Here is a 25,461-nt window from a genome sequence, read left to right as displayed (position 1 = left end):
TTGACAATGTCACACCTACTCAATAGCCTATGATGCATTTGGTCCATTAACCCAAAATAATTCCAATAAGTTGCCCATCCAGTTTTGGGCAAATAACACCTTGACCCAACATTTGAGATTTTAGAAACTACATAAGGTTAACTAAGAATAACACCTTGATCCAACCTTTGAGATTTTACAAACTATCACAAGTTTAACCCTTATCTAGGATTTCACTCACAATAAACTTCACATCTCCTAGGTAATGCAAATCAAATCTTAGAGAACGAATTACCAAGAACTTGATGAAGATAAAGCCTTTAACTTTGTCTAAGCTCTTGGTTGTGTCATGAATATATGGGCAATGAAAATTAAATTATAATTATAACACAATGCTAACATACTGATGTAACGTGGTTCAGAGATGTTCCTCCTGCTTAATAATTTCCTTAGGATTGCTATAGATTTTTATATTTAGAGGTGATGAAGCTAGCGGATGGGAATTATATAATTAAAACTTATTTGAGTTAACCTTTGAATGCTTTGATATGTGCCAAGTGTTTGCATTATACAATACTAAAATTTACTTTTTTGGCTGGAGATCTAAATTCAGGCACAAAATAATTCTTTATACCTTGAGAAATATTTCATGTAGGTGTAATGATGCCTAATCTATCTAATGTGTCCTCTCTTTATACCCTAAATTCAGGCACGAAATAATCCTTCATACCTTGAGTAATATTTACATGTAGTAGAGGGGTAATGATGCTTAATCATCTAATGGGCCCTTTCTTTAAATGGTTCATTTGACCTCAAATTGTTTATCCAAACATTGGAATGGATTCATGGGAAGGTTGAACCATTCCCTTTCCATTTTATTCCACACTACTAACCAAGGTCTTAATGTGATTTACTAAGTTAAGCATGATTGTATTCTTTGCTAAATGTATATTGATTGGATTCTTTCTTTGAACTGATCATTCTGCTTTAAATTGTCCATCCAAGATTCATGGAAAGGTTGATCCATTTTCATGCCATTCAACACTACAAAACATGAACCTAACACTTTGGTTTGCATGCCAGGCATGATTGTGTTGTTTTGGATTCATACTCCTAGCTTATGTTCCCAAAACTCGTATATAGATCAGACATAGTACATATTTGGTGCTTATGAATGGTTTCTTCTTTGTATTGTCTGCATGATTGTAGTATGAATAGGGACTAATGTTATTGCTTTTAATCTTACTCATGATAGTGCAGTTGTTTTACATTTTTAATTATGTGATGCGATGTGTCCTGCTTTGTTCAGTTGCTGAGATATTTTAGAAGTAGCAAGCCGTGGGTTCCAATGTCTAGCACAGGAGGTGTTCAACAAACAAGACCACTTGATCTTACTGATCAAGAATTGGAAAAGAAACTCTTTGATCAATTCTTAGCCAACAGATTCAAGCCCAGGTAATATCATGCTTGTAATATTTTCTTTCAGCATCTAATCTTGCCAACACAGTGGGGCTAGTACAAAGTTGACATGTTTTTAAAGTGGGCCACCATATATTTTAGTTTATCTACTTCAAAAGACGAGAATGTAAAATTTTCTAAGTCAATTTCTAATGTCTTATTACTAGGAGTTTTATTAATACTAGATCTTACATGGATAGAAGTCATGAGTTCTTCCAACATCCAAGTGAGGTCAACAACCTAATTTTCCATCATCAGATTACATATTGCTCCCAGGAGATCTGGTATTTGAATTCGGTAGTCTACAATTATATCAATATTTCACGGTTAATAACCGGAAGACGTAGCATGATTCAAATTGGAACAAGGCACGCGGATATGAATGCAAGTAGGTCTTAACGCAATGTAAGTTACGAGTGCAATGAATTTAAATCATGGGTTAAGAGTTCTCAGGGCTTCATTGATTTTTAAATGTAAATGTGTAATATTTTGAGATTGTAGTCAATATACTTATCTTACATAGTTATGCTATATATGTAATTATTATTGTTTATAACAATAATCCAGAATGTATGTTTAACTAAGTAATTATTTGGATTGGATCTAATTGCGTTGATTTTGGGTTTAAATTACTTAGATTGAGTTCTATAGGGTTAATTTTTTATGGTGTCCTTCACCCGCTCGGGCTCCTCTCCTTCCTCCGGAACTATGGCAGTGTTGGTTCTCTGATGGGTTCGCTCCCGGTGTCCTGTGAATCGAAGCTCGTTAGTTGGGGGTCGGCATTGTCGGCGTGACCCCTATGACGGTCAAATCAATGATGGCTAAGGTGCGAAGTTTGCATGCATGCGCGAGAGAGTGAAAAGGGCTCGAAGAAAATGAAGAGGATTAGTGTTCGTGTGAAAGAAGAAAATCATATTTTCACTTATCTTCGTGGAGCCTTATATAGCTGCGGAGGTAGAAAGTCCACGTAAATCGCCACACAAGCCTTAGGCAGGTCACGTGGATGACCGCACGAGTGGGCCATTGCTCCAAGGGGGCAGTCGTTAGTCCGTACTCCTAGTGCTGTCTGGTCGTTAGCTCAATGTCGCTTTCCATGTAGGCAACCTCGTTGGGGTCAATTTTGCGTCAGAGACTGTCGGAGGTTGGGTTAGAAAGAGCCCGTTCGATTACGATTCCTCGTCATCCCGGAACTACTATGGCCGTATAGGTTGAAGAGGTCGGAGCTTGGTGAGACCCTATTGTTATTGAGTGTCGACTAGCATACAGGGTCATGATAGGGCGACAACCTGGGTTTACTTGGGTTGCATCACATGTCCTCCCTCCAAGTCGGACTGACGAATAAAGTCGAATAAAGTTCGATAAGTTGATGGAGAGTAGGAGGTTGTTAGTGAGAGGGTGGAGTGACCCTCCTGCTTGGGAATTCCATAAGATGTAATGCACCCCTTAAACCATAAAGGTGGAAACAGAAGTTTGATTTTGTCCTAATTGGGGAGATGAATTCGATCTCTCGGCCGTGAGGATAATAATTAAGAGAGTTAAGAATACCAGAAGTTCGATCATGTCCCGACCGGGAAGAGAAACTCGATCCCTCGGCCTTAAGGATAATAAAATAAGTGTTAAGAATACTAGAAGTCTAATCTTGCCTCGATTGGGGAGAGAAACTTGATTCCTCGGTGGTGAGGATAATAATAAGCAGGCCAAGAATACTAGAATGCTCATTTCATTTTGACTGGGGAGAGGAGCTCAATCTTACAGACATGAGATCGAGTTCCTCTCCTCGGTTGGAGCAAGATTGAACTTACTGTTATTCTTGACACTCTTATTATATCCTCACAACCGAGGGATCGAATTTCTCTCTTCGGTCGAGGAAGGATCGGACTTCTGGTATTCTTAACACTCTTAGTTTTTATCTTCATGATCGAGGGATCGAGTTCTTCTCCTCAGCTAAGGCAGGATTGGACTTCTAGTATTCTTACCACTTTTATTATTATTATCCTGACGACTGAGAGATCGAGTTTCTCTCCCCGATCGGGACAGGATTAGACTTTTAGTATTCTTAACCCTCTTAGTTATTATCCTCACAATCGAGGGATCGAGTTCTTGTCCTTGGTTAGGACAGGATTAGACTTCTTAACACTCATATTATTATTTGTCTCACGACTGAGGGATCAAGTTTCTCTCCTCGGTCATGGTAGGATTGGACTTCTAGTATTTTTAACACTTTTAGTTATCATCCTCACGACCGAGGGATCGAGTTCCTTTCTCTGTTCGGGGCAGAATCAAACTTCTGTTTTCACCCTTATGGTTTAAGGAGTGTGTTGCATCTTATGGAATTTTCGGGTAGGAGGGTCACTCCACCCTCTCACTAACAACCTCCTACTCTCTATTAACTTATCGGACTTCATTCGACTTCGCTTGTCAGTTCGACTTGGAGGGGGGACGTGATGTAGCCTAGGTAAACTTTGTTGGGTCATCGTTATATCATGATCCTGTATGTTGGTCGACGCCCTCTATAATAGCAAGGTCTTACTAAGTTCCAACCTCTTCTATCTGCACGACCATAGTGGTTCCGGACGACGAGGAATCCTGATCGAATGGGCTTTTTCTGACCTCAACCTTTGATAGTCAAGCGACATCGAGTTAACGACCAGACAACACTAGGAGTACAGACCAACGACTATCGCCCTTGGTGCAATGGCCTGCAAGTGCGAATGGCTAGCGAATGACACTTCGATAGTACGGTCGTCTACGTGACTCACTTAGGATTTACGTGGCGATCTACGTGGGCCTTCCACTTTTGCGGCTATATAAATCTTTGCGAAGGTAAGTGAAGGTATGATTGTCTTCTCTTATACGAAGGCTAATCCTATTCGTCTTCTTCGAGCCCTTTTTACTCTCTTGTGCACGCATGCGAGTTTCGCACCTCAGCCCGTCGCTGACTTGACCGTCGGAGGGGTCACACCGGCAATGCTGGCCCACAACTATCGAGCTTTGATTCGCAGGATACCGGGAGTGAACCCACTGGAGAATCGACACCTCTATAGTTCCGGAGGAAGGAGCTCAAGCGGGTGAAGAAAGACACCATCAATGTTGCTTTCATTCAAAACAAAGACAAATTAAAGTTTTTGTCATTGTTGTGGATTGAAACTGAAATAATACCTGATGTAGCTAGGGTAAGCCCGTTTGAGGTCGTCGCTCTTTTCAAGTGGACCAACGCCTTCGCATGGGCTTTACCGGCCTAAGCCCCTTTTCTTCCACGACCACAAGACGCCTGATAGCAGCAGTTGCCATATACTTAATCGGATTTCATTCAACTTCGTTCCTTAGTCCAATTTCAAGAGGGGACTATGATCCGAGTATTATAAGTACATCTCGGTATCTGTGATCCCAAGTACTTGGTCCAGTGACATTTCAATAGGACTTAGTATAGTCATATATGATCCTCGAGTATTTAACGCTCATCCAACAACAACTCATTTGGGTTGGGAAGACACATCCTGAAACTAGGTGTTCATTAAATTGCATACTCGATTTCCCCTAATCGCACGTCGTGCGAATAACTGATGGACACGTGACATCCTCTGTGGAAATCCCTGTAATGATGGTCGAATCTGGTTCCCTGTAATGATGGTCGAATTTGGTTCCCTAACCGACCTTCATACAGATAGCAGATGAATACGTGGCATACCACATAGAGATTCCCTTCAACGGTTGCCCCCTAACAACCCAGGTAGTTCTTTACTTAATAGGAACACTTAACTTGATCTATGTTTGTTGTTTTTAGTTCAGATTTGTTTTGATGCACAGACATAAGTATTGAAAATCCAAGATTTTACCTTATACATCTCATGTCGTTATAGGTTTCAAAATATACAAGGAAGTTATATCTAGTGTGCTTTGTGAGATGCGGTTAGCCTAAATCTATAGGTGCCTAGGCTAAGAACTAAGTTTTTCAAAATGATGAGTAAAAAGTTTTAAAAATATTTTGAAAAAATGTAAGTAATAGTAGATTTGAAAATCATGAGTTTTGAAAAAATATTGTGACAAAAAAAAATGATTCTAAAAATTTGTCCTTAGTCTACCAAGCACATTTCTAATAAAAAAAAGACTAATATAAAATAGGATAAGATAAGTCGATACCCTAAATGGTAAATGAGTCAAAGTCAACATTGTATAACTAAAGTCAAAATACAACTTAATGATAAAGAAACTAAAACTAGTGGGGTCTACTAGGGAGGTGGATGAGGGTGACTCATGCCTCAAGATCTGACTAGGTCCATCATCTCAGTATGTCTAGCTCTACCCTCCTGCAGACTCTCATACTAACTGGTCACTGTCTGCTGCAAACTAGTGACTGACTCTTCAAGTCTGATTACTCTCTGCTTTAGAGTGATAGGAGATGAAGGAATCTGAAGAAAATCAGCTCAAGGTTTAAAATATCGAACCGTGCCGAAGTTTCGATCCCGAATCGGAATGATACAGTTTCGGTACCGTATCGTACTATGCCAGTATAGTTTTGGTATTTTTAAAATATAAAATATATTAACTAAAATAAAAAATTTAATCTAAATATTTAAAAATAAAAAATAAAATATTTTAAAAAAATAAGAAGATAATTTTATTGGTTTTAATGTCTATTTAAATTATCCTCAACTATAGCTAGCAATTGATTATTAAAATCTTATTAAACCTAAGTTTAAATAAAATAAAACAAAAGGAACTGTGATTGCCCACATGCGAAAGTCCAAAAATAACATTGAAATTGATTTTCACCATTTCTTTGTAGCGCAACATAAGTATCACTATGAGCCCGATCAAAATCACCAATTACTTTCTTTAATGTTTTCTCTTGGGTTGAGTATGTTTTCTTATATGATATGTGAACATCAAACCTAGATTGTATTTCTCTTTGAATCATTCTTGGTTTGTAATTATCAAAAGAAATAAACTGTCTTTCAATTTGATAAGCTACAAATGTGGATGTGCAAGCATGGTGATTAAGTGTTCCTTAATGGTGTCACATTGGTGTTGCTATACATATTTTATAACAGTGAACTTCACATCTCCTTTAGCAACTACTCTTTATATATATGGTTGATTGAAGTAAATAACTTTAATTCTATTGAGTTGGATGTCAATTGGATTGTATCTGAAGTTTTTGGACATAACTGTATCTTGGAACACTTGTCGGGAGGGAAAAACTTGTCCAAGGAAAAATCCATTTGGCTCCGTTGCATCTTCAATTGGCCTTTATGTTAATCGTGAATTCATAACATATAAATCATCAACAATTGGAAACTCCTCTAAGTCACTATATTGATCTTGGTTAAAATCAGCTAAGAATTCTTCTAAATCTGTATTGCATTCTAATTTCTTTGCAATTTGAATATCATTTACTTCTTACTCACTCCAAGTTCCCTTAAAGTATTCTCCAACTCTATACTAGTATTGGGTAGTTTATTTTTTAATCTATTAGCTTCTTCATTTAGATCAAAGGTGAAATAACTTGTGTTTCTGTTCCCCATATTAGTAATACCCATAAAAAGATGAAATATTATTGGGGAACACATTTGTGGATTGTTGATTAGCTAGTTGTCTTTCCTTTAAATTTGATTTAATGGATTCAAAAAATATGAGAACTTTATCATGAATAGTGTCTTCCTTGTAAAAAAGTTTACAATCATCACAATTGCATAGACTGCAAGGTAAAGATGATGTCCAACTCTAGTTCTAAGTCTCCTATATGAAGTTATGGCTTTGTGTCAATTGACACAAGTTGAATTTTTTAAATAGGCTTTGCACGGATAAGAAAGCCATGAAGGTGAGACTTTAGGGCATAGTGGGACTCAGTGGTAATGCAGAAATCTATTGGACTTGAATGTGGTCCCATTAGAGTTGACTAAGGTCATCAATGGATTTTTGATGAAACTCATTGATGGACCTAGAGGATTTAGAATATTGAAACCTGACATGTAGTAGAAGACGAGAGTATAGAGAAGGTATAGATGATGTGCAACTTTAGTTTTGAGCCTCCTATATGAACTTATGGCACAGATTGAATTTTTATCAATAGCATTTAGAACATGGTGGGACTTTGGGCAATGCAGAAAGCTACTGGACTTTGATTGGGTCCAATCAGAGCCGGCTAAGGCCATCAATGAGTTTTAACCGAAACTCATTGACAGATTTAAAGGATTTGGAAAACTAAAACTGTGCATGGAATGGAAGAGGGGGGTAGAGAAGATAGAGATGGTATGCAACCTTGATTCTATACTTATGACTCTGTGTCAATTGATACACCTACTAAGTTTTTTATAAATTGGCTTTGCACGGTTAAGAAGGCTATGAAACTGAGACTTTAGGGCATGGTGGTATTGGGGCAATGTAGAAATCTACTGGACTTAGAAGACTTTAGGGCATGGTGGTATGGGGGCCATGTAGAAATCTACTGGACTTAGATTGGGTTCGATCAAAAGTGGCTAAGGACATCAATGAGTTTTGATCGAAACTCTTTGATGGACCTAAAAATTTGAAATATTGAAACCTAGGCATAGAGTGGAAGAGAGTAGTGTAGAGAAGATAGAGATAGTGTACAATCCTTCTTCTGAATTTCCTATATGAAATTATGACTCTTTATTAATTGACACACATGTTGATTGTTGATAAACACTTCAAAACAAGTCCATTGCATTTACTAGTATTTTCATAGTCAAATGGCATAGTAAATGATCAGCACCACTATAGTGTAGGGTTGGGAATTGTGGTGTTGGGTTTAAAGGTTTAGTACTATTGTGGTGTTGGGTTGGAATGATCAGTACCATTGTGGTGCAGGATTGGAGATTATGGTGTTGGATTAGAAGGTTCAATACCTATATGGTGCTGGGTTGAAATGATCAGCCATTGTGGTGTAGGGTTGGAGACTTTGGTGTTGGGTTAGAAGGTTCAGTGCTTATGCGGTGCTAGGTTGGAATGATCAACACAATCAACACCAAGGTGGTGCTAGGTTGAAGAAATCAAAACAATGATGGTGCCAGAGTATCACTCTGGTGCTAAATTGGAATGATCAGCGCCACTATATTGCTAGTTTGAAGAAATCATAATGAATGTGGTGCTGGGGTGAAATCATCACCACAGTACTACTGTGGTGTTGGGTTGGAAAAATCTACAACTATGTTGCTGGGTTAGAAAATTTAGCACCACAATGGTGCCGATTTGTGTTGATCAACACCATAGTGTTGTTGGGTTATAATGATCAGCACCACTATGTTACTGGTTGGAGAAATTAGAACTAATGATACCTCTACCATGATTGAAAGTTTGGCACCTAGTAGTAGGTGATTTGGCCCAAGTCTAGAAAAATCAACACCACTGGTAATGCGTAGGAGAAATCTCTAATTTTTTTTTTATATTGGTTGGGCACATAACATTTCTTATCAGATACGAATGTTTTACATTCAAATGGTTGTAATCACACTATCAACTTATATTTCCAAAATCCTAAAGTACACAGTAATAGACAGTAAATTCTAAAATAATATATTTGAAACAAATATAAATTATAATCACTAAAAATCATCCTAAAATAATTTTTCAAATCAATATTGATACAACATTTGTGTACATTGTATTTTTACATATTATACATTCGAATTACAAATAAATTAAAGATTGTAACTAGTAGAATACGTACATGAGCAAATCTTGTAGAAAATCAACAAGATGTCGAATGAGCTACACTGAGCCATGCTAAAACCCTAACCAGATTTCTTTGGAAAACAACCCGTCTTCAAGTTTTTCAACTTTTCCCTGGGTTGCTATATTGCCAGGATGATGTTTTGTGTGGGAAGAGTTGCGTGTAAAATAGGCCTTGGTAAGCACGAAGCTCAAGGTGACGTTTGGGTCACACGAATATTCTGTGGCTTGGGTGCTTGGGAAAATGGGTTGGTGTATTACTGTTGGCGTGAGGGGTATTAATGGAATTAGGTGTGTCCTTTGGTAAAAAGCAAAGTATGGTGTGTCCTTTGAGAATTTTAGAACCTTGGGTGTGCCTTTTTGGAAAATGCTGTTTAAATTTGGATAGAGAATAAAATAAACTAAGTTAAATATAATAAGTGGAATAGTCAGTGAAATTTTAAATATTTAATAATTCCAAGAATTTTAATTAAGTCAAGATTATGTGTTGATTTGAAATATCTATTGCATGATGACAGTAAAATAGATTAAATTAAGATTGAGGAATTAAATCATGAGAATTAAATTTAACATTGAGATGCTTAAACAGATTTAAGAATTCACATGCTTGATAATAATTGTTAGAATATTTAGGGATATATATATATTTTATAGAATAATTCTCCTAGAATAGGTCCCTATATTTGTGTATAAATAGGGACTTGTTTCTTGTAATAAGATAAGATTTTCCTTGTATTATTTTACATGATATCAGAGCCCGGTTAGGTTTGGGTTTTCCTCCCTCCTCCAGAGGTATCAGAAGTAGAGAGAGAAGAAAAAAAGATTTATTACCGGTGATATGATCGATGGCCCCGGAATCGAGAATCCAAGGACTCGAAGAGTGAGATATGCTAGTAAAGGAATTACCAGTGAGTGCAACGGCAGCAGGGGAATCAAAAGTCTTTTAATTCTCATACCATTTCAGAAAGTCGTCATAGGAAGGCGGTGGGATCGGATCTGGTGGCAACTGTGAAGTGGAAGCTAAAGGAGCGACAGAATTTTGGACGATCTGCACAGCACAGGGAGGTCGACCATATAGATTCCAACATTTATCAATTGTGTGTCCTAGATCGGTAACAATGATTACACCAAGGACGTCTTGGTCTTGATAAGTTGAAACAATTGTACCCTGACCTTTCTCACTTAGAATCTTTGTCTTGTGAGTCATGTCAAATAGGAAAGCATGTTCGTAATTCTTTTTCTCCTCGCACTATGAGTCAAGCTACGTCCTCTTTTGCTTTGGTTCATTCTGATATTTAGGGGTCGAGTCGTGTTTCTTCTACATTGGGGTCACGATATTTTATTATCTTTATAGACTATTTTTTCCGTTGTATTTGGTTATATCTGATGAAGAATCATTCGGAGTTTTCTCTTTTTCAATCTTTCTTCTATGAAATTAAAACTCAATTTGGTATTTCTTTTCGAACCTTGTAGAATGATAATGCACGTGAGTATTTATCTACTTCATTTCAGATCTTCTTTGCGTCTCATGGTGTGTTGTATCGGACATCTTGTCCTCATACCCCTCAATAGAATGGAGTTGCTGAATGCAAGAATCTCTATCTTCTTGAGATCACCCGGACTCTTCTTCTCCATTCTCATGTTTCTCTTCAGTTTTGGGGTGACGTACTTACTGCATGCCATCTCATTAATCGCATGTCTTCCTCCATTCTACAAAGTCAAATACCTCATCATGTTCTTTATCCTCATCAGTCTCTTCATCCTTTACCACCTAAGGTTTTTGGTTCTATATGTTTTGCTGATGCTCTCGATTTTGACATTAACAAACTCTCTCCCTGGTCTCATAAATGTGTCTTCCTTGGGTACCTATGGTCTCAGAAAGAGTACAAGTGTTATTCCCCTACTCTCCATCGGTATTTCATCTTTACTGATGTTATGTTCTTTGATTCGGTTCCATTTTTTGGGCTCAATGGATCTTCGCCCGAGTTTTCTCCTTCTACGTCTGCACCAATGGCTATCTTTTATCCTCCGGAGAAGTCTCTGTTACCTCCAGAGACATCTCCTCCATTGTAGGTTTATCAGTATCGTCCTCGTTCTGCTTTGCCGCCGTCCACCACTGACGCTGTCAAGGATACATCTTTGGAGCCAAGTCTTTCGCCTCGTCCTCCGGTCTCATCTCCTGAGTCTGATATTCTCATTTCACTTCAGAAAGGTATGTGTTACACTCGTAATCCTTCTCATTATGTTTATTTGAGTTATCATTGTATTTCTCTTTCCTATTTATCTTATCTTTCCTCCTTGTTGTCTGTTTCTCTTCCGAAGACTACAGGTGATGCCTTTACTCATCCAGGATGAAAACAGACTATGTTCGATGAAATGTGTCTTACAGAGCAATGGGACTTGAGATCTCGTTCCTCTACCACCAGGGAAGTCAGTTGTCGGTTGTCGATGGGTATATACGGTGAAAGTTGGTCCAGATGGAAAGGTTGCTCGGCTTAAGACTTGCCTCGTTGTTAAAGGCTATACTCAGATTTTCGGATTGGATTATGGAGACACTTTTTCTCCTGTTGTCAGGATGTCCTCCGTGCGCATATTCCTGTCCATTGCTGCAATTCGACATTGATCTCTTTATCAATTGGACATCATAAATGCTTTTTTACATGGTGACCTGCTTGAGGAAGTCTACATGGAGCAACCTCCGTGTTTTGTTGCTCAGGGGGAGTCTTCTGGTTTTGTATGTCGCCTGTGGAAATCTTTATATGGCCTCAAGCAGTCTCCCAGAGCATGGTTCAGTAGATTTAGTACTGTAATTCAACAGTTTGGCATGCTTCGGAGTGAGGCTGATCATTCTGTCTTTTATTGTCACTCATCTACTAGTTGTATTTACTTAGTAGTTTATATTGATGATATTGTTATCACAGGTAGTGATCATCTCGGGATTTCATAGGTGAAATAGCATCTTTTCAAACACTTTTAGATGAAAGATCTCGGCACACTCAAATATTTTTTTGGGATAGAAGTAGCACAGTCCAAAGATGGGATTATCATATCCCAAAAGAAGTATGCAATGGATATTCTAGAAGAAACAGACATGTTAAACTCAAAGACAGTCGACATCCCTATGGATCCTAATGTCAAACTCATGCCAAATCAGGGGGAGCCTCTTCCAGATCTTGAACGATACAAGCGATTAGTAGGGAGACTAAACTACCTTACTGTTACTCGTCCGGGTATATCTTTTGCAGTAAGTGTAGTAAGTCAGTTTCTCAACTCTCCATAAAAGGAATATTAGGATGCTGTGACACGCATTATTTAATATATCAGAGGCGCTTTAGGAAAGGGTCTTTTATACGGAGACAAAGGAAATACTCAAGTCGTAGGCTATTCTGATGCAGATTGAACAGGATCTATTGATAGGAAATCTACTTCTGATTTTTGTATATTTGTCGAAGAAACCTTATTTCTTGGAAAAATAAAAAGTAGAATGTTGTGGCAAGATCCAGTGCAGAGGCAGAATATCGAGCCATGGCCATAGCCAGTCAAGAGCTTATATGGCTCAAACAGTTACTTCAAGAGCTAAGATTTGGAGAGGTTACACAAATGTCACTTATATGTGACAATCAAGCCGCAATGCATATTACCTCGAATCCAGTTTTTCATGAGAGGACGAAACATATTGAAGTTGACTGTTACTTTGTCAAAGAAAAAATCATATCTGGTGAAATATTTACTAATTTTGTTAAGTCACATAATCAATTAGCAGATATATTCACCAAGTCACTGAGAGGTCTTCGAATTGACTACATATATAACAAGCTGGGTACATATGATTTATATTCTTCAGCTTGAAAGGGAATATTAGAATATTCAGGGATATATATTTTTTATAGAATAGTTCTCCTAAAATAGGTTCCTATATTTGTGTATAAATAGGGGTTTGTTTCTTGTAATAAGATAAGATTTTCCTTGTATTATTTTACAATAATAAATGTTGAGGTGTGATTTAATCAGCTTGGATTTACACATATAGTATAGTTAATGATTGATTTATTTGCATGTTTACAGGGATTTCCATGTTCGTAGTTAGGGTTAGGGGCGGATCCAGGATTTCATATTTGGGGGGGCCATATAATGAAAACGATATACTCATTTGAACTCAAAAATTGCCCAAAGATACATATCAAATACCTAAGTACAACCTTAATCAATTAAATAATTATAAAAAAAATAAAGAATAACTAAATTAACATTTATAATCCTTAGCACAAAAACCTAACATTTATAAAGTATTTGTCCAACGATAGACACTGAAAGGAAAACCCAATTTGCTTTGAATTGTCAAAAATACTTAAAATTTTGAAATATTTTAAATATTAAAAATAATATTAATAAGCAATTTTACTCAATAATGTGAGCTACATCTATCATTATATTATTACTCGATATCATAAAAAAAATGATAATCCCAGTTAGTCGTATTGACTCAAACCCTGGGGGTGACCGGCCCGGTCCCACGGAAGTTTCCCATCGGCCATCAGGGTAAATCGGGAAGCGCACGCAGCGGCCAACCCAGATGCCCAACATCCTTTGATTGCGATCCCCATTTGGAGGAAAATTCCTGCAAATACGCTGTAGCTGGGGATAGAATCGCAGGTGCCTAAGTGACAATCTGGATATCCTACCGCGGCACATGACCCCGGGGACTACTTGACATCATCAACAGCTAGCGAGCAAGTGTCTAATTAAAATGGGATGTTAATTAAAGACACGTTGGTAGAGATTGCTTCATGTTGAAGTATAATACTATATTTGTTTAATTAACTGGGCAGATAGAACGTAGGGTAATCGATGAAGTTGATATTTAATATTTTTTAATGGTTTAATAAGTCATCAATTAGTAGCCATATTTGAATAATTTAATTAATTGAATGATATTGAATTAAATGTTTGTGAAGAGAGCAAGTTGATTAAGATGGAACATGCATGCTCTAATTGAGCCAATCGATATCTAGTTTGATCGAACCGGCCGGAAAGATGGTCCAGTTTTAACTACGTTGCTTATTTATTCGCCACATGCTGTTGTTAATAAAAATTTGATAAGCTCGAAGCCACGTCATCACGTCACTAATAATTGTAGTTTATTATATTGATAATGAATGAGGAAATGGTAACGTGTTACACTATTTCCTCGAGTAATTTACGCACTAGGTCCTTTTGTACGTGGGCCGGGGGGGGCCATGGCCCCCCCGGGCCCCTATGTACATCCGCCACTGGTTAGGGTCTTGATCATGATAATCTTGCTACGAAACTCACATAGTTAAAACCTGATAGCATATTAACACTTAGCAGTGTAGTGCATAAACAATGCAGCTTTGGCCCATGCCATTATCTGTTTGAAAATAGTAACAGCAAAGAAAAATTAATTGCAACTATTATTCTTCTTATGACAGCAAATATATCTTTTGTAAATAAAAAATGATTGTTCATGTTCATAGCAAGGTGGTCTGCAGATAAGTTTATGATGATCTTTGATGAGACTGATTGGCAATCACTTCTGTAGCATCATCTGCCTCCAGTCGCAGAGATTTCCACAAGCTCCATTCTTCCAAAGAACAGGGAAAAATCCTATGCATGAATCATCCCAGCTCTGTTCTGCTGGATTTATCAATCTTACTCAGAAATGATTCATGCCTTGAAGTATGCTTGGTTGGCTTTTTCTTTGGACATAGTTTCTTTTTTTCGTTTTCGGAGACAAGGCTGGCTCTCCCTAAAAGTCAGGCTCAGGCCAAGCTCTCTGGATCTACAACATAAATGTGATCTTAGGATTTACTCACCTGGAGAATATTTTCAGTTAATCTTCTAAAGCAAAAACAAGCTTTCTTCTGCGCCAAGTCCTTCTGGCATTCTTAGATTGCATTGTTCTGTATTTATTATGATTCTTTTGCCATATTAACTCTTGGAGTACGTTGATTTCTTTCAGTTACACCATTAGTGTAGCTGCAGATTGTTGGCTTTCCTATATGGATAGGCTGCTGACTCTAAGCGATGATTGTGCGGAGGAGAAAGAATGTCTGAAAGAGAAGATTCTTAAGTTAGCTGACATATATTATGTTGCATTGGATGCACCAAAAAGTGGACTGAAGGTTAGTTTATGCTTACTAAATTGATTTTGTCTTGCTTGCTATTTTTTTCAAATCTTGTTTGAGTTGCATTTAACATTTCATTTTAGGAAGGTATCCAATGTGCTTTATTTTGGATCTTGTTACAGAAAGCTCTTGAATTTGTTGCAAAATGAGTTACTTTCTATAATTTTTCTTTTTTTTTATTGTTTAGATTTCAGATGTTTTTAATTGACACTAAATTGCGCTTTCATCAGTAATCTACATGCAATAATAACTACAACTAATTTTTATCCCTCCTATGCTTCTTGTAAATCTGGCACGCATTGAGCTAATCTACTTGTTGAAGTGGCATTGTTGTGATATATGTAGTGTAAAGCTATTGACTTAGTAGTAAAGTGAAAAAGATGTACTCTGGTATTTTCCTTCTTTTTTTTTTTTTTAGCTTCTTAGGATCATGATCTCTTTTAACGTGTAATTATTGGTATTGTTGATTTCAAGATTGATGTTCCCCCTGAACTCAAGGCTGATAAGTATCCACATTACATGGAGAAGTTGAATTCTTATACTTCAACATCCATACTAGGATTGCTCTTTGATAAAGCGGGTTCAGTACAAACTGAAGATAATCAGTTTCATGGTGAGAACTGTCATCCTTGCTCTCTAAATGCACTTGCAAAATTTTAAATTTGCATAACTTGTTTCAACTCCTTTTTAACTTGGAAGAAACAAAGCTAGTTTGTAATGGTTTCTACTTTCTACCAGAGTGATCGAGATGTTTCTTTTTTTCCAGTTATCTTTTCTCAAGTCCCATTATGGACATTAATTTCTTCTTTTCACAGGAATATCAAAGCTATCTTGTTTCAGTAGTTGCTCCGAATCTTGCCTCTCATTGTGGAGACCAAGGTACATGAAATATTTGAGTGAAATGACACAGGCATTGACACACGAAATGGAAGAGTCCAAAGACATAATGGCAAATGACATCATCAAGAAATATAAGTGGGTAAGTGTAATTAAATTACTCTGAAAGACATGAACTATCTGTCACTCGTTCTTTCATTCCCAAGTTCATGACAAGTTGGGCAAATTAATAGATGCTATATGAAGCTGCCGAGTTTGAAGACAGCCCAAGGAAACGTGATGATGTATTTGAGGAGGCTCTTGCTATTTATAATCTAGCATATGATTATGCACAAAAAGGAGGCGTTGGTAGGTGCAGTTTTGCTTGGAATGTTGCTGGACGAGCACTGTGCATGCTTCACGCATCAAAACAAGATGACAAATCCTTGATTCCTTGCTCAAGAAGTGTACTTGCAGAAATTCTTGGGTAATAAAAATTTGAGAAAACAAAATGTACGCATGGGTTTGACAAAAATTTGGATTTAGGATTTGTATGGTTGAGGGTTTTGTATCTAAACTCTTCTCATTAATTAGAAGTGTGCTCTACCCCTCAAATAAAAGAGCTAGAGAAATTCTATGTATTTGAAGAAATCTGTCTTGTTTGAGTTAGATAATGGTAAGGTACATGAAGTTCTTGGCCAATCTTTCATTTTGGCCAAATTCCTAATTTGCTCAATCATTGCTCTTGCCAGGCACAAACCAGAAGTGCACTACCCTAAATTTAAGTTCCGATTAACCTCTTGTTGTCACCTCACTTTGATTTGATTCGGACAAAAATGTAATCTTGTGTTTATATCTTCGTGGTAATTTGGCCTATCTCTAAAAATAGATCTTTCCCTAAAAATTCTGTTGTAGTCATGCGAGTTTGTCTCCTCTCCTCCCTAGGTCAAGAATTAGGGTATGCTTCTTCTGTTAAAGTTTTGTCTCAACTTCTTCTTCCAATGGGTCTCATCTTAAAGAACTAGACTCTTATTATTGTGCCTTGGCTTTCTTCAAGTTTTATAACAGTTGCTAGCCTATTGCCTTACTTAGCTTGCATGAGTCTTATCAATCTCAAGATTATTCTATTTTTAATAGTTACTGTTCATTATAAGATTACTTAGGTAAGGACTGAGGAATAAAGGAGAAAAAAAATCGAGAGAAAAAGATGGAGCCTGTTTCTTGACTTAGAAAGATATTTAAGTTGTCATTGGTTTAAATAAAGCACACTTATATTACATGTAACTAGGAATTTATCGACTAAAAATTATTAATTAAGAACTAGTAAGGAAATTATAAGAACTAGAAAATTAGGAAATTACAATACAGACTTACAAAAGAAGGAAGCTCACACTTGCACACTAGTAGTTGTACTCTTGCTCACTTATTCTATATCTAAACTAAGAGGACGTGTACTCTTACATAGACCTGAGCTCTGTCTCAGATTTCAAATTGCATTACAAAGTCCGATTCAACTGAGTTAGAAAGTAAGGAACTTTGAGAAATCACTGAGTAAATATGTCTTCTTTTGTCACATGCATCGAGTCATAAATTAGAGTATCTTTAGTAAAGTTGTTTGAGTCATAAAGTAGATATATTTTAAAATACTGAGACAATCAATTGTTTTAAGTATGTGTTATACAACTAACGATCACACTTATATTTTTTTGTTGGGGGTTTGAGGTTGTTGTTATATTTTGGAGTTTATAATATCTCGGTTCTTCACAGGTTGTCCGATGGCATGGAGTCCATTGAGCAGGTGCTGAATCCATGTGTGTAACTCACTTGTAGATTCACCTTCTTGCAGCTTGATATTGTACAGCTTGTTGAGCAGAAGGTTGCGCTTGCTCACTTTAGAATCTGACGTTCCTTTATAAGCTCGATGAGTTTGTCCCATAAGTCCTTCACACTTATGAATAGACTAACCCGGTTGAGCCCTTCCTTAGTTAAACCGCATTAGAGCATCTGAGTTGCCTTGGCGTCAGCCTCTATCTTTTTCTTTGTAGTTGCATCTCATTTTTCACACGACTGTGAGATGCCATCGTTGTCTATGAGAATTGTGAATTCCATCTGGATTATAATTCACATCTCCACCTGTGTCTTGAGGTGGTACTCTATTCTACCTTTCTAGTAGATGAAGTCCTCCCTAGAGAACAATGGTGGTTTGGTAGTGTTGTAGCCTTCTTGATGAGTCATTTATCTTACACACACAACAAAAACAAACAGAATGTATCAAGACTTGGTCTTGGATTAGTAATGCGGGAAGAATAATAAAACAAAAATTAGAGCGAAAAAGAATAAAAATTGAAAAATGCTCATTTAGTGGTTGCATTAAGATCGAGCTTCTCTCGCTCTGATACCAATTGTAAGATCGAATAGGAGCGCTAGAGGAGGGTGAATAGCCTTGTTTTGCATTTTCACTCTTTTATGAAAACTTGCATAAACACAAAATCAGAACGTGCAATGGAAAAGAATACAAATGAACACAGTTGATTTTACTTGATTCACAACCACAGGTTGTTACTCCAAGGCCTACGATTAATGATCATTTCCGATGGACAATCCACTAAAATAACTTCTCTCTTATGAGAAGGAGTTTATCGCTTTTACAAATCAGTTAGGATCGGTAATACCATCCTAAAACTTTAAGTATAAAAAGTGATATGTAATTTACTAACCAAGTAGTAACGAATGTGCAGAAGTTGGTGCAGCTCCTCGGCGTGACGATGACATTTCGAATTGAAGATTTGCACACAGGAGGTCGTCGTAGAGGCTTCTTGAACTAATACTAGGGTTCCCTCTCGCAGCTGCTTATAAGGTCAGATCGGAGTGCTTGGAAGTCCTTCCAGGTGCCTCCACGTCGTCCCGTCAATCCACTTTTAACACTGACTTAGCATCTTTCGATCGCCTGTATCCCTTCCGGACGCTTGTATGTTGACGTGGAGGTTACCGGATCAATTTTGACTCCGTAGCGCCTTATCCAGATTCGAGCGCCTAGAGGCTGAGGTGTCCCGACCACTGGGACTCTACCACCTCATTTGCCTAGTTGGTCTGTTCAGCTGACGTCCGATCGCCTGAATATAATCTGGGTGCCTGGACCGTCTGGTCGCCTGGATCCAAATAAGGGTGCCAAGTTCCAGCCCCTCCTTTCCTACATTACAAGTTATTCTAAAACTCAAAATATAACAGGAAGGATAACAGTGTGTAAACTGTTTGGTCTTTATTTCAGGTTTCCAGTGAAATCCTAAGTCAGACTGACGCCTACTGTTCCCCTTACCGAGAACGCGTCCTCACCCACTCCACTCGAAAGAATTTACCTTTTGCCAATCAGATCCTCTAGACCTATTGGACTTTTGCTCAGCCTCGATCCTTGGCCCCTAGGTCTTCCACTACTAAATGTCTGATCCTCCAAACCCACCTAGACTTCTCGCCTGGTGTTCTTGATCTGCCAAGACTTCCTGTCTAATCCTCCTGACTAGAACTTCTTTGCCCAGTCCTCCAAACTGGATCTTCCACCTAATCTTTCAAATTAGGACTTCCTTTGCCTAGCCACAACTAGGACTTCCTTTGCCTAGCCGCAACTAGGGCTTTCATGTGCTACCTGCACACTCAATTAAGCTCATTAGATCACTTCACAAACTTAATTTGAACCCTTTGTCATTATCAAAACTCAGGTCCAATCATCTGGTGCTCCCTGTACCAACAAGCTCTTGCTCGAGAACTTTCCTAGAGAAAGGTATTCGAGGTATGCTTACCTCATCAGTAGTTATTATTTTCCCTTTGTGATCCAGTAGAGATGTTCCAACTCTTGACTCATGTGAATCCTCATCCAGAAAAGTTGTTTCTTTGTTAAGAAAGTTCATAAAGGGTATATTCCCTCCTAATGGTAGTGTCATTTTTTTAGGTGGAGAAGGATCTTCTAGCGAAGGAAGAGGAGCTCCTGAAGGAGGTAACAATGAGTGTTGTTGTAATACCTTTAACATTGTTTGGGATACTAGTTTATTAATCTTCTCAAGCGTGACGGTCGTTGCTTCACCATAGCTTTTCTCTTTAGCAGAGCTATGTTCACCAGTAATTCTTCCAGTGTTAATCATCGCAGCATCTTGGCTTAGAGTTCACACAGACGGCGCCTATTTATTCCGGCTAAATACTATGGATGGTCAAACCACCAACCAATAAATTGTTGACGAGCACGCTCCTCAAAAATAGTCACCAAAGAAGATAAATGGACCTGAAAAATAGTTAAAAAGAGAGTTAGAATGACACCGGAGATGGATCCTAGCAAGCCACTCCGACACTCAAGTTAGGATTTGACGTGAGGAAGGAGATTAAAGACTTGGAAAAATTAAGAATTTGTGTATGCATACTTGTGTCCATGGGTATGGACAACCTTTTATAGAGTTGTCAATATCCATTTAAGATATGTTCCGAAATATGCATTCTAATTTTAGAAAAATTTTGAAACATGTGCTTTTGCCCGATATATTTGTTCCAATTGTCCGTGTCTTTCGGGATATTTTTTTGTTTCTCCAAAAGAAACAATCTCAATAGGATTTCTTGATATTACAGACAAATCGGTTCCTTGGACTCAGCCTAAGACTGGCATATGGTAGGAGTCAGCGCAAGAGACTGAAGTTGAGATCCGAGACTGAAATGAGATTGGAACATGAGGTCGAGCAGACGCCTAGGTTGAAACCCAAGGCTGAGATGAGGTCAGCATGTGAGATCAAGCAGACATTGGATCGAGAACCCGAGGTTGAGATGAGATCAGCATATGAGGTCGATCAGACGCCGAGGTTGAAACTCGAGGTCGAGATGAGGTCGGCACATGATATTGAGAAGACACCAAGGTCGAAATCCGAGGTCGACACGTAAGGTCAAGCAGATGTCGAGGTTGAAACCAAGGCTGAGATGAGATTGGCATGTGGGGTCGAACAGATGATGAGGTCGGAACCCAAAGTTGAGATAAGGTCGGCACGTGAGACCAAGCAAACGTCAAGGTCAAAACTCGAGGTCGAGACCCAAGACTAAGAAGAGGTCGACACATAAGACCAAGCAGACGCCAAGGTTGAAACCCGAGGTCGAGACCCAAGACTAAGAAGAGATCGGCACCTGAGGCCGAGTAGACGCCGAGGTCAGAACCTGAGGTCGAGATCCGAGATTAAGAAGAGGTCGACACCTAAGGTCGAGTAGACGTCGAGGTCAAAACCTCAAGTCGAGATCTGAGACCAAAAAGAGGTCAGCACCTAAGGCCGAATAGATGTCAAGGTCGAGACCTAGGGTGGAGAAGAGGTCGACATCTAAGACCAAGTAGACGTCGAGTTCAAGACTCGAGGCGGAGGTTGTCAACTAACAATCCTTCAGATCTTTATTTAATTCTTCTTAATCCTGCTTAACAATTTTATTTCTTTTTTTAAGGCCACGTGGTGGTCACGTGGTAGTCACGTAGCAGTTCAATGATTTCACCGTATCAATATATATTTGAAAATAAAGTATAATAAATTTTTTTAGTTAAGTGATATTAAAATTATATCAATTCTATAGTTGATGCATAAGTCATGTAACATTTACATTTGTCCCCAACCTAAACACTCACCTCAACTTTCAAGATTGAAAGGAGAATACCCCTAGGCTACCGTGCAGTGGTTGGGCGCCCCTTCAGTCTCCCAAGTATTCATGATTTTGATTCCTAGTTACAACGTATTACAAAATATTTTTTTCAAGTAAGATGAAAAACATAAAATATTAGGCTATTAGGCCGACCACTTATGCTTTCGGATTTATTATGGTGATCGATAAAAATTTTCATGGGGTCAGACTGATTACCTCTAGCGAAAAACTAAATAGTTAGATTATTTAAAAAAAAATAGAACGATTCAGATCGATCGCCTTCAAAATTAAAAAATTGAATATCTAAATTATTTAAAAAATTAAAACTAGAAGAGATCCTCCTTTGCCATTGATTGCCATTGATGTAATGCAAAATCATCTTTAACATCGGTTGAATGCTTGCTTTCCTTGCTCACTCATTTCCTCGCCTGGGTTGTTTCCACATTTTCTTAGCATCCACCTCCTCAGTGTGACAGATTCATACCATTAGCCAGCCTTTGTTTTTTATCCTATCCTTTATGATAAGTGTTTACAGACTGTTTGAAATTATCATGATCTTCCTTTTTGAACTCCTCGTTTAAAATGTTACCTTTAACCCAGGCTAATCATGAAGGTAGTTTATTCCGAATCATAATTTCTAAGATCGTGATCCTATACATAATCAATTTGAAATTAAGATCGAATCATCGAATTGATCAAATTAATTTCATTGATTCGCATACAATTGATAAAAAAACATTAAAAATAATAATTTTTATGCATTAGACAAATCAACTTTTGTTAACAGAATATTTTTTTAATTATGATTCCAACAAATTATGTTGCTTTTTAAATATTATTATTATATTAACACTCTCCCTACTAAACTACAAGTGAGCTAAAAGCAACAATGAATTCATGCTGAAGGATTATTGATGTTGTCCCATGTGGCCCATCAGTTTTTGCAAATTATAAACTACTATCATTATTTATTACCTTGCCAGCTACTAACTTTAAGTCATTCAAGACTTAAAAAATAGGCAAAAAAAATTCCAAAGACATCCTCTTTTAAAAATTATCAAAACAGCATGTCACCCCCAATTTAATATTTAAAATATCCTTTCATGTACTATCTTTAATTAAAATTACACCATTTTACTAAAGTTACTCAAATCCTTTAATTAAAATTTTTGCGGCATAAAACACAAATGAGTGACTATTTCAAATATCAAATTAAAAATATTACAACTTTTAAAATTGTATAAAACACAAATGACTATTTCAAATATACACACAGTCAAACATCTTGACCCAAAACGAGTTGACTGACTCCATTATTGTCTGAATCCTGATGGTAGCGACCAAGTCAGTCAACCTTTCCACATTCAATGTTCGACCGCTTCCTGTGTTTCTCAAATCTGAAGCTAGTCTTCATTTATATATTCATCTCCTATCAAGTATCAACTCAAACAAATCTACGAGCTCACAGTCCAATCCCTTTCCCCTGAAAAGAGAGAGAGAGATCCTTGGTCATGGCAACTGTTGGAATCCACAACTTGCAGTCGTCTTCATCATCTCGCCCGAGAATTCATGCTTCTCTTAATCCCCCATCCAATTTTCGACCCCAAAGCATCTATCTCCGGCGAGTAGCAAACAAGATCAAGGTCGAGGAACTCATGCTGAGACCAGACAACGTAGCCACCGTTACCACGACAAGCACCGCTGCGGATCACCGGGACAACGAGTCGGTCGCCAAGATTCTGGCCATAGCCGAGGCAGTCGCCGACCGTGCCAACATGCACTCCATCATCGGAGCGCAGAGGAACAACTGGAACCACCTCCTCACCAACTCCATCAACTCCATCACCCTCATCGGCTCCCTCATGGCCGGCCTCTCCTCCGTACCCATCGACGCGGCGACTCCGCAGCTTTCGGCGCTCAAGATCTCCTCCATGCTCCTGTTCGGCGTCGCCACCGGAATCATGGTGATAGTGAACAAGCTCCAGCCCTCGCAGCTCGCCGAGGAGCAGAGGAAGGCCACGTGGATGTGGAAGCAGCTGGAGAGGTCGATCCAGGACGGCCTCTCCCTGCGTGCGCCGGCGGAGGCTGACGTGGCGGAGGCGATGAGCAAGGTGCTGGCCCTCGAGAAGGCCTACCCCCTGCCCTTGCTCCCCGGCATGCTCGACAAGTTCCCCAAGAAGGTGGAGCCGAGTCGCTGGTGGCCGGAGCCACGACGTCCGAGGGAGAAGGAAGGCCACCCAGCGTGCGAAACCAGGGACAAGAACGGGTGGAGCAAAGAGCTGGAAGAAGAGCTGGAGGGCCTCCTCAAGGTCTTGAAGGTGAAGGACGAGGGACAGTACGTGAACCTCGGGAAGGTGATCCTGCGCTTCAACCGGGCATTAGCCACCGCAGGGCCGGTCTTCGGCGGACTGGCTTTCACGGGGTCGACTTTGATAGGCACGTCAGCGCTGGGGGCGCTTCCCGTGCTGCTCGCGGTGGTCGGCGGCTCGCTGGCGGCGGTGGTGAACACGCTGGAGCACGCGGGGCAGGTGGGGATGCTGTTCGAGCTGTTGAGGAACAACGCGGGCTTCTACAAGTGGCTGCAGGAGGAGATCGAGATGAACCTGAGGGAGGAGGATGTGGAGAAGAGGGAGAACGGGGAGCTGCTGAAGTTGAAGTTGGCATTGCAACTGGGAAGAAGCACGTCGGAGTTCCAAGACTTTGCCGAGTATGCCTCTCCTTCCTGCAAAGAGGAGGACGTCCAAGGTTTCCAAGGCTTCGCCGGCAAACTCTTCTGAACGCCGCCTTCTCTCTTTTTGGATCCACACTGCTCTCTCTCTCTCTCTCTCTGAACTTTCACTGTTAACCAAATTGATTGGACACATGAAGTTCTAGTTCATATTGTTGATCTCCATCATTTGTTGCTCATGCGGTAGTGTTTTGGTTAAACATTACGGATGATTAAGTCATCCGTCAATGAACAATTCAACGTATGTATAACTTTTTAAAAGAGCTCAAGGGGGAAGACGATAGGAATTTGAAAGACACTTCAACAGGAGGTTAGACTAGTACCGGAGAGTCCCGGTAGGCCAGTCTGATGTTCAAATTAGGATTCTTCGAAAGAAAAAAGTTATTTTTTAGAAAGGAAGATGAAGAGAGAAGAGTTCAGAGCGAGCAAACTAGAATAAAATCTTGTGTTAGGATTTTTGTAGTCATCTGAAAGCGTCTCCACGTCGAAAAGGATGGTGTCATTATGGCAACCTATGAGGGGGGTAAATCCGATAGCCATTTTCTTTTAGCCTTATATATAGGAAAAAAGGTATTTGAGTGGATCAGATCTGACAACCTCGTAATCGTCTATTTATTCTTATGCCACCACGTGTCCTCATGAATATTTGTATTCCCCCATTAGTGGATCCACGAAGGGCCGGAGTTCACAGACTATGTAAAAGTGAGACCCAGGACTAAGGTGGCACTCGAGGTTGAGATGAGGTCCGAGACTAAGATGGCGGTGAAGGCCAAGATGGGACTCGAAATCGAGATGGCCGAGACGGCATGGTCGAGATGGGATTGGGGATCGGGATAGCCGAGACAACATGGCCGAGATGGAACTCGGGACTGAGATGGTCAAAACGGCATGGCCGAGATGGGATTCGGGACCGAGATGGCCGAGATAGCATGGCCCAGATGAAACTCGGGACTGAGATGGCCGACATGGCGTGGCCAAGATGGAACTCGGGAT

The 25,461-nt window shown here is 39.0% G+C and overlaps 2 protein-coding genes across 3 annotated transcripts in view; both read left to right on the top strand.

Moving 5' to 3' along the window:
- LOC141831676 (putative RNA-dependent RNA polymerase 5) overlaps nucleotides 1-16,784 on the top strand; it is a 38,557-nt gene extending 21,773 nt beyond the window's left edge. Inside the window, exons 11-15 of one of the 2 annotated variants that reach the window (XM_074719089.1) lie at nucleotides 1,289-1,434; nucleotides 15,122-15,272; nucleotides 15,750-15,888; nucleotides 16,091-16,254; nucleotides 16,346-16,784. In XM_074719089.1, the coding sequence (XP_074575190.1) occupies nucleotides 1,289-1,434; nucleotides 15,122-15,272; nucleotides 15,750-15,888; nucleotides 16,091-16,254; nucleotides 16,346-16,582 (837 nt within the window). In that variant the 3' untranslated portion in view covers nucleotides 16,583-16,784. Of the gene's footprint in view, nucleotides 1-1,288; nucleotides 1,435-15,109; nucleotides 15,273-15,749; nucleotides 15,889-16,090; nucleotides 16,255-16,345 lie in introns of both variants that reach the window. The other variant, XM_074719088.1, reaches the window with a different exon arrangement.
- A 6,402-nt stretch (nucleotides 16,785-23,186) lies between these two features.
- Nucleotides 23,187-24,618, top strand: LOC141831991 (putative F-box protein At4g22030). The gene has a single exon (XM_074719445.1). It carries the CDS (start codon nucleotides 23,252-23,254, stop codon nucleotides 24,515-24,517), a length of 1,266 nt encoding a protein of 421 aa, XP_074575546.1. The 5' UTR covers nucleotides 23,187-23,251; the 3' UTR covers nucleotides 24,518-24,618.
- Nucleotides 24,619-25,461: the final 843 nt, after the last annotated feature.

The sequence above is a fragment of the Curcuma longa genome, chromosome 7, assembly GCF_044706935.1.
Source record: "Curcuma longa cultivar G26 ecotype Majalengka, Jawa Barat chromosome 7, ITB_CL_G26_1.1, whole genome shotgun sequence".
NCBI lineage: Eukaryota > Viridiplantae > Streptophyta > Magnoliopsida > Zingiberales > Zingiberaceae > Curcuma > Curcuma longa.
The sequence above is the reverse complement of the archived record's forward strand: the minus strand, read 5'-3'. Positions and strand labels throughout refer to the sequence as shown.

Bases quoted from the DNA above. Each gene is read 5' to 3' on its own strand.
- LOC141831991 (XM_074719445.1), top strand. From the start codon at position 23,252: ATGGCAACTGTTGGAATCCACAACTTGCAGTCGTCTTCATCATCTCGC.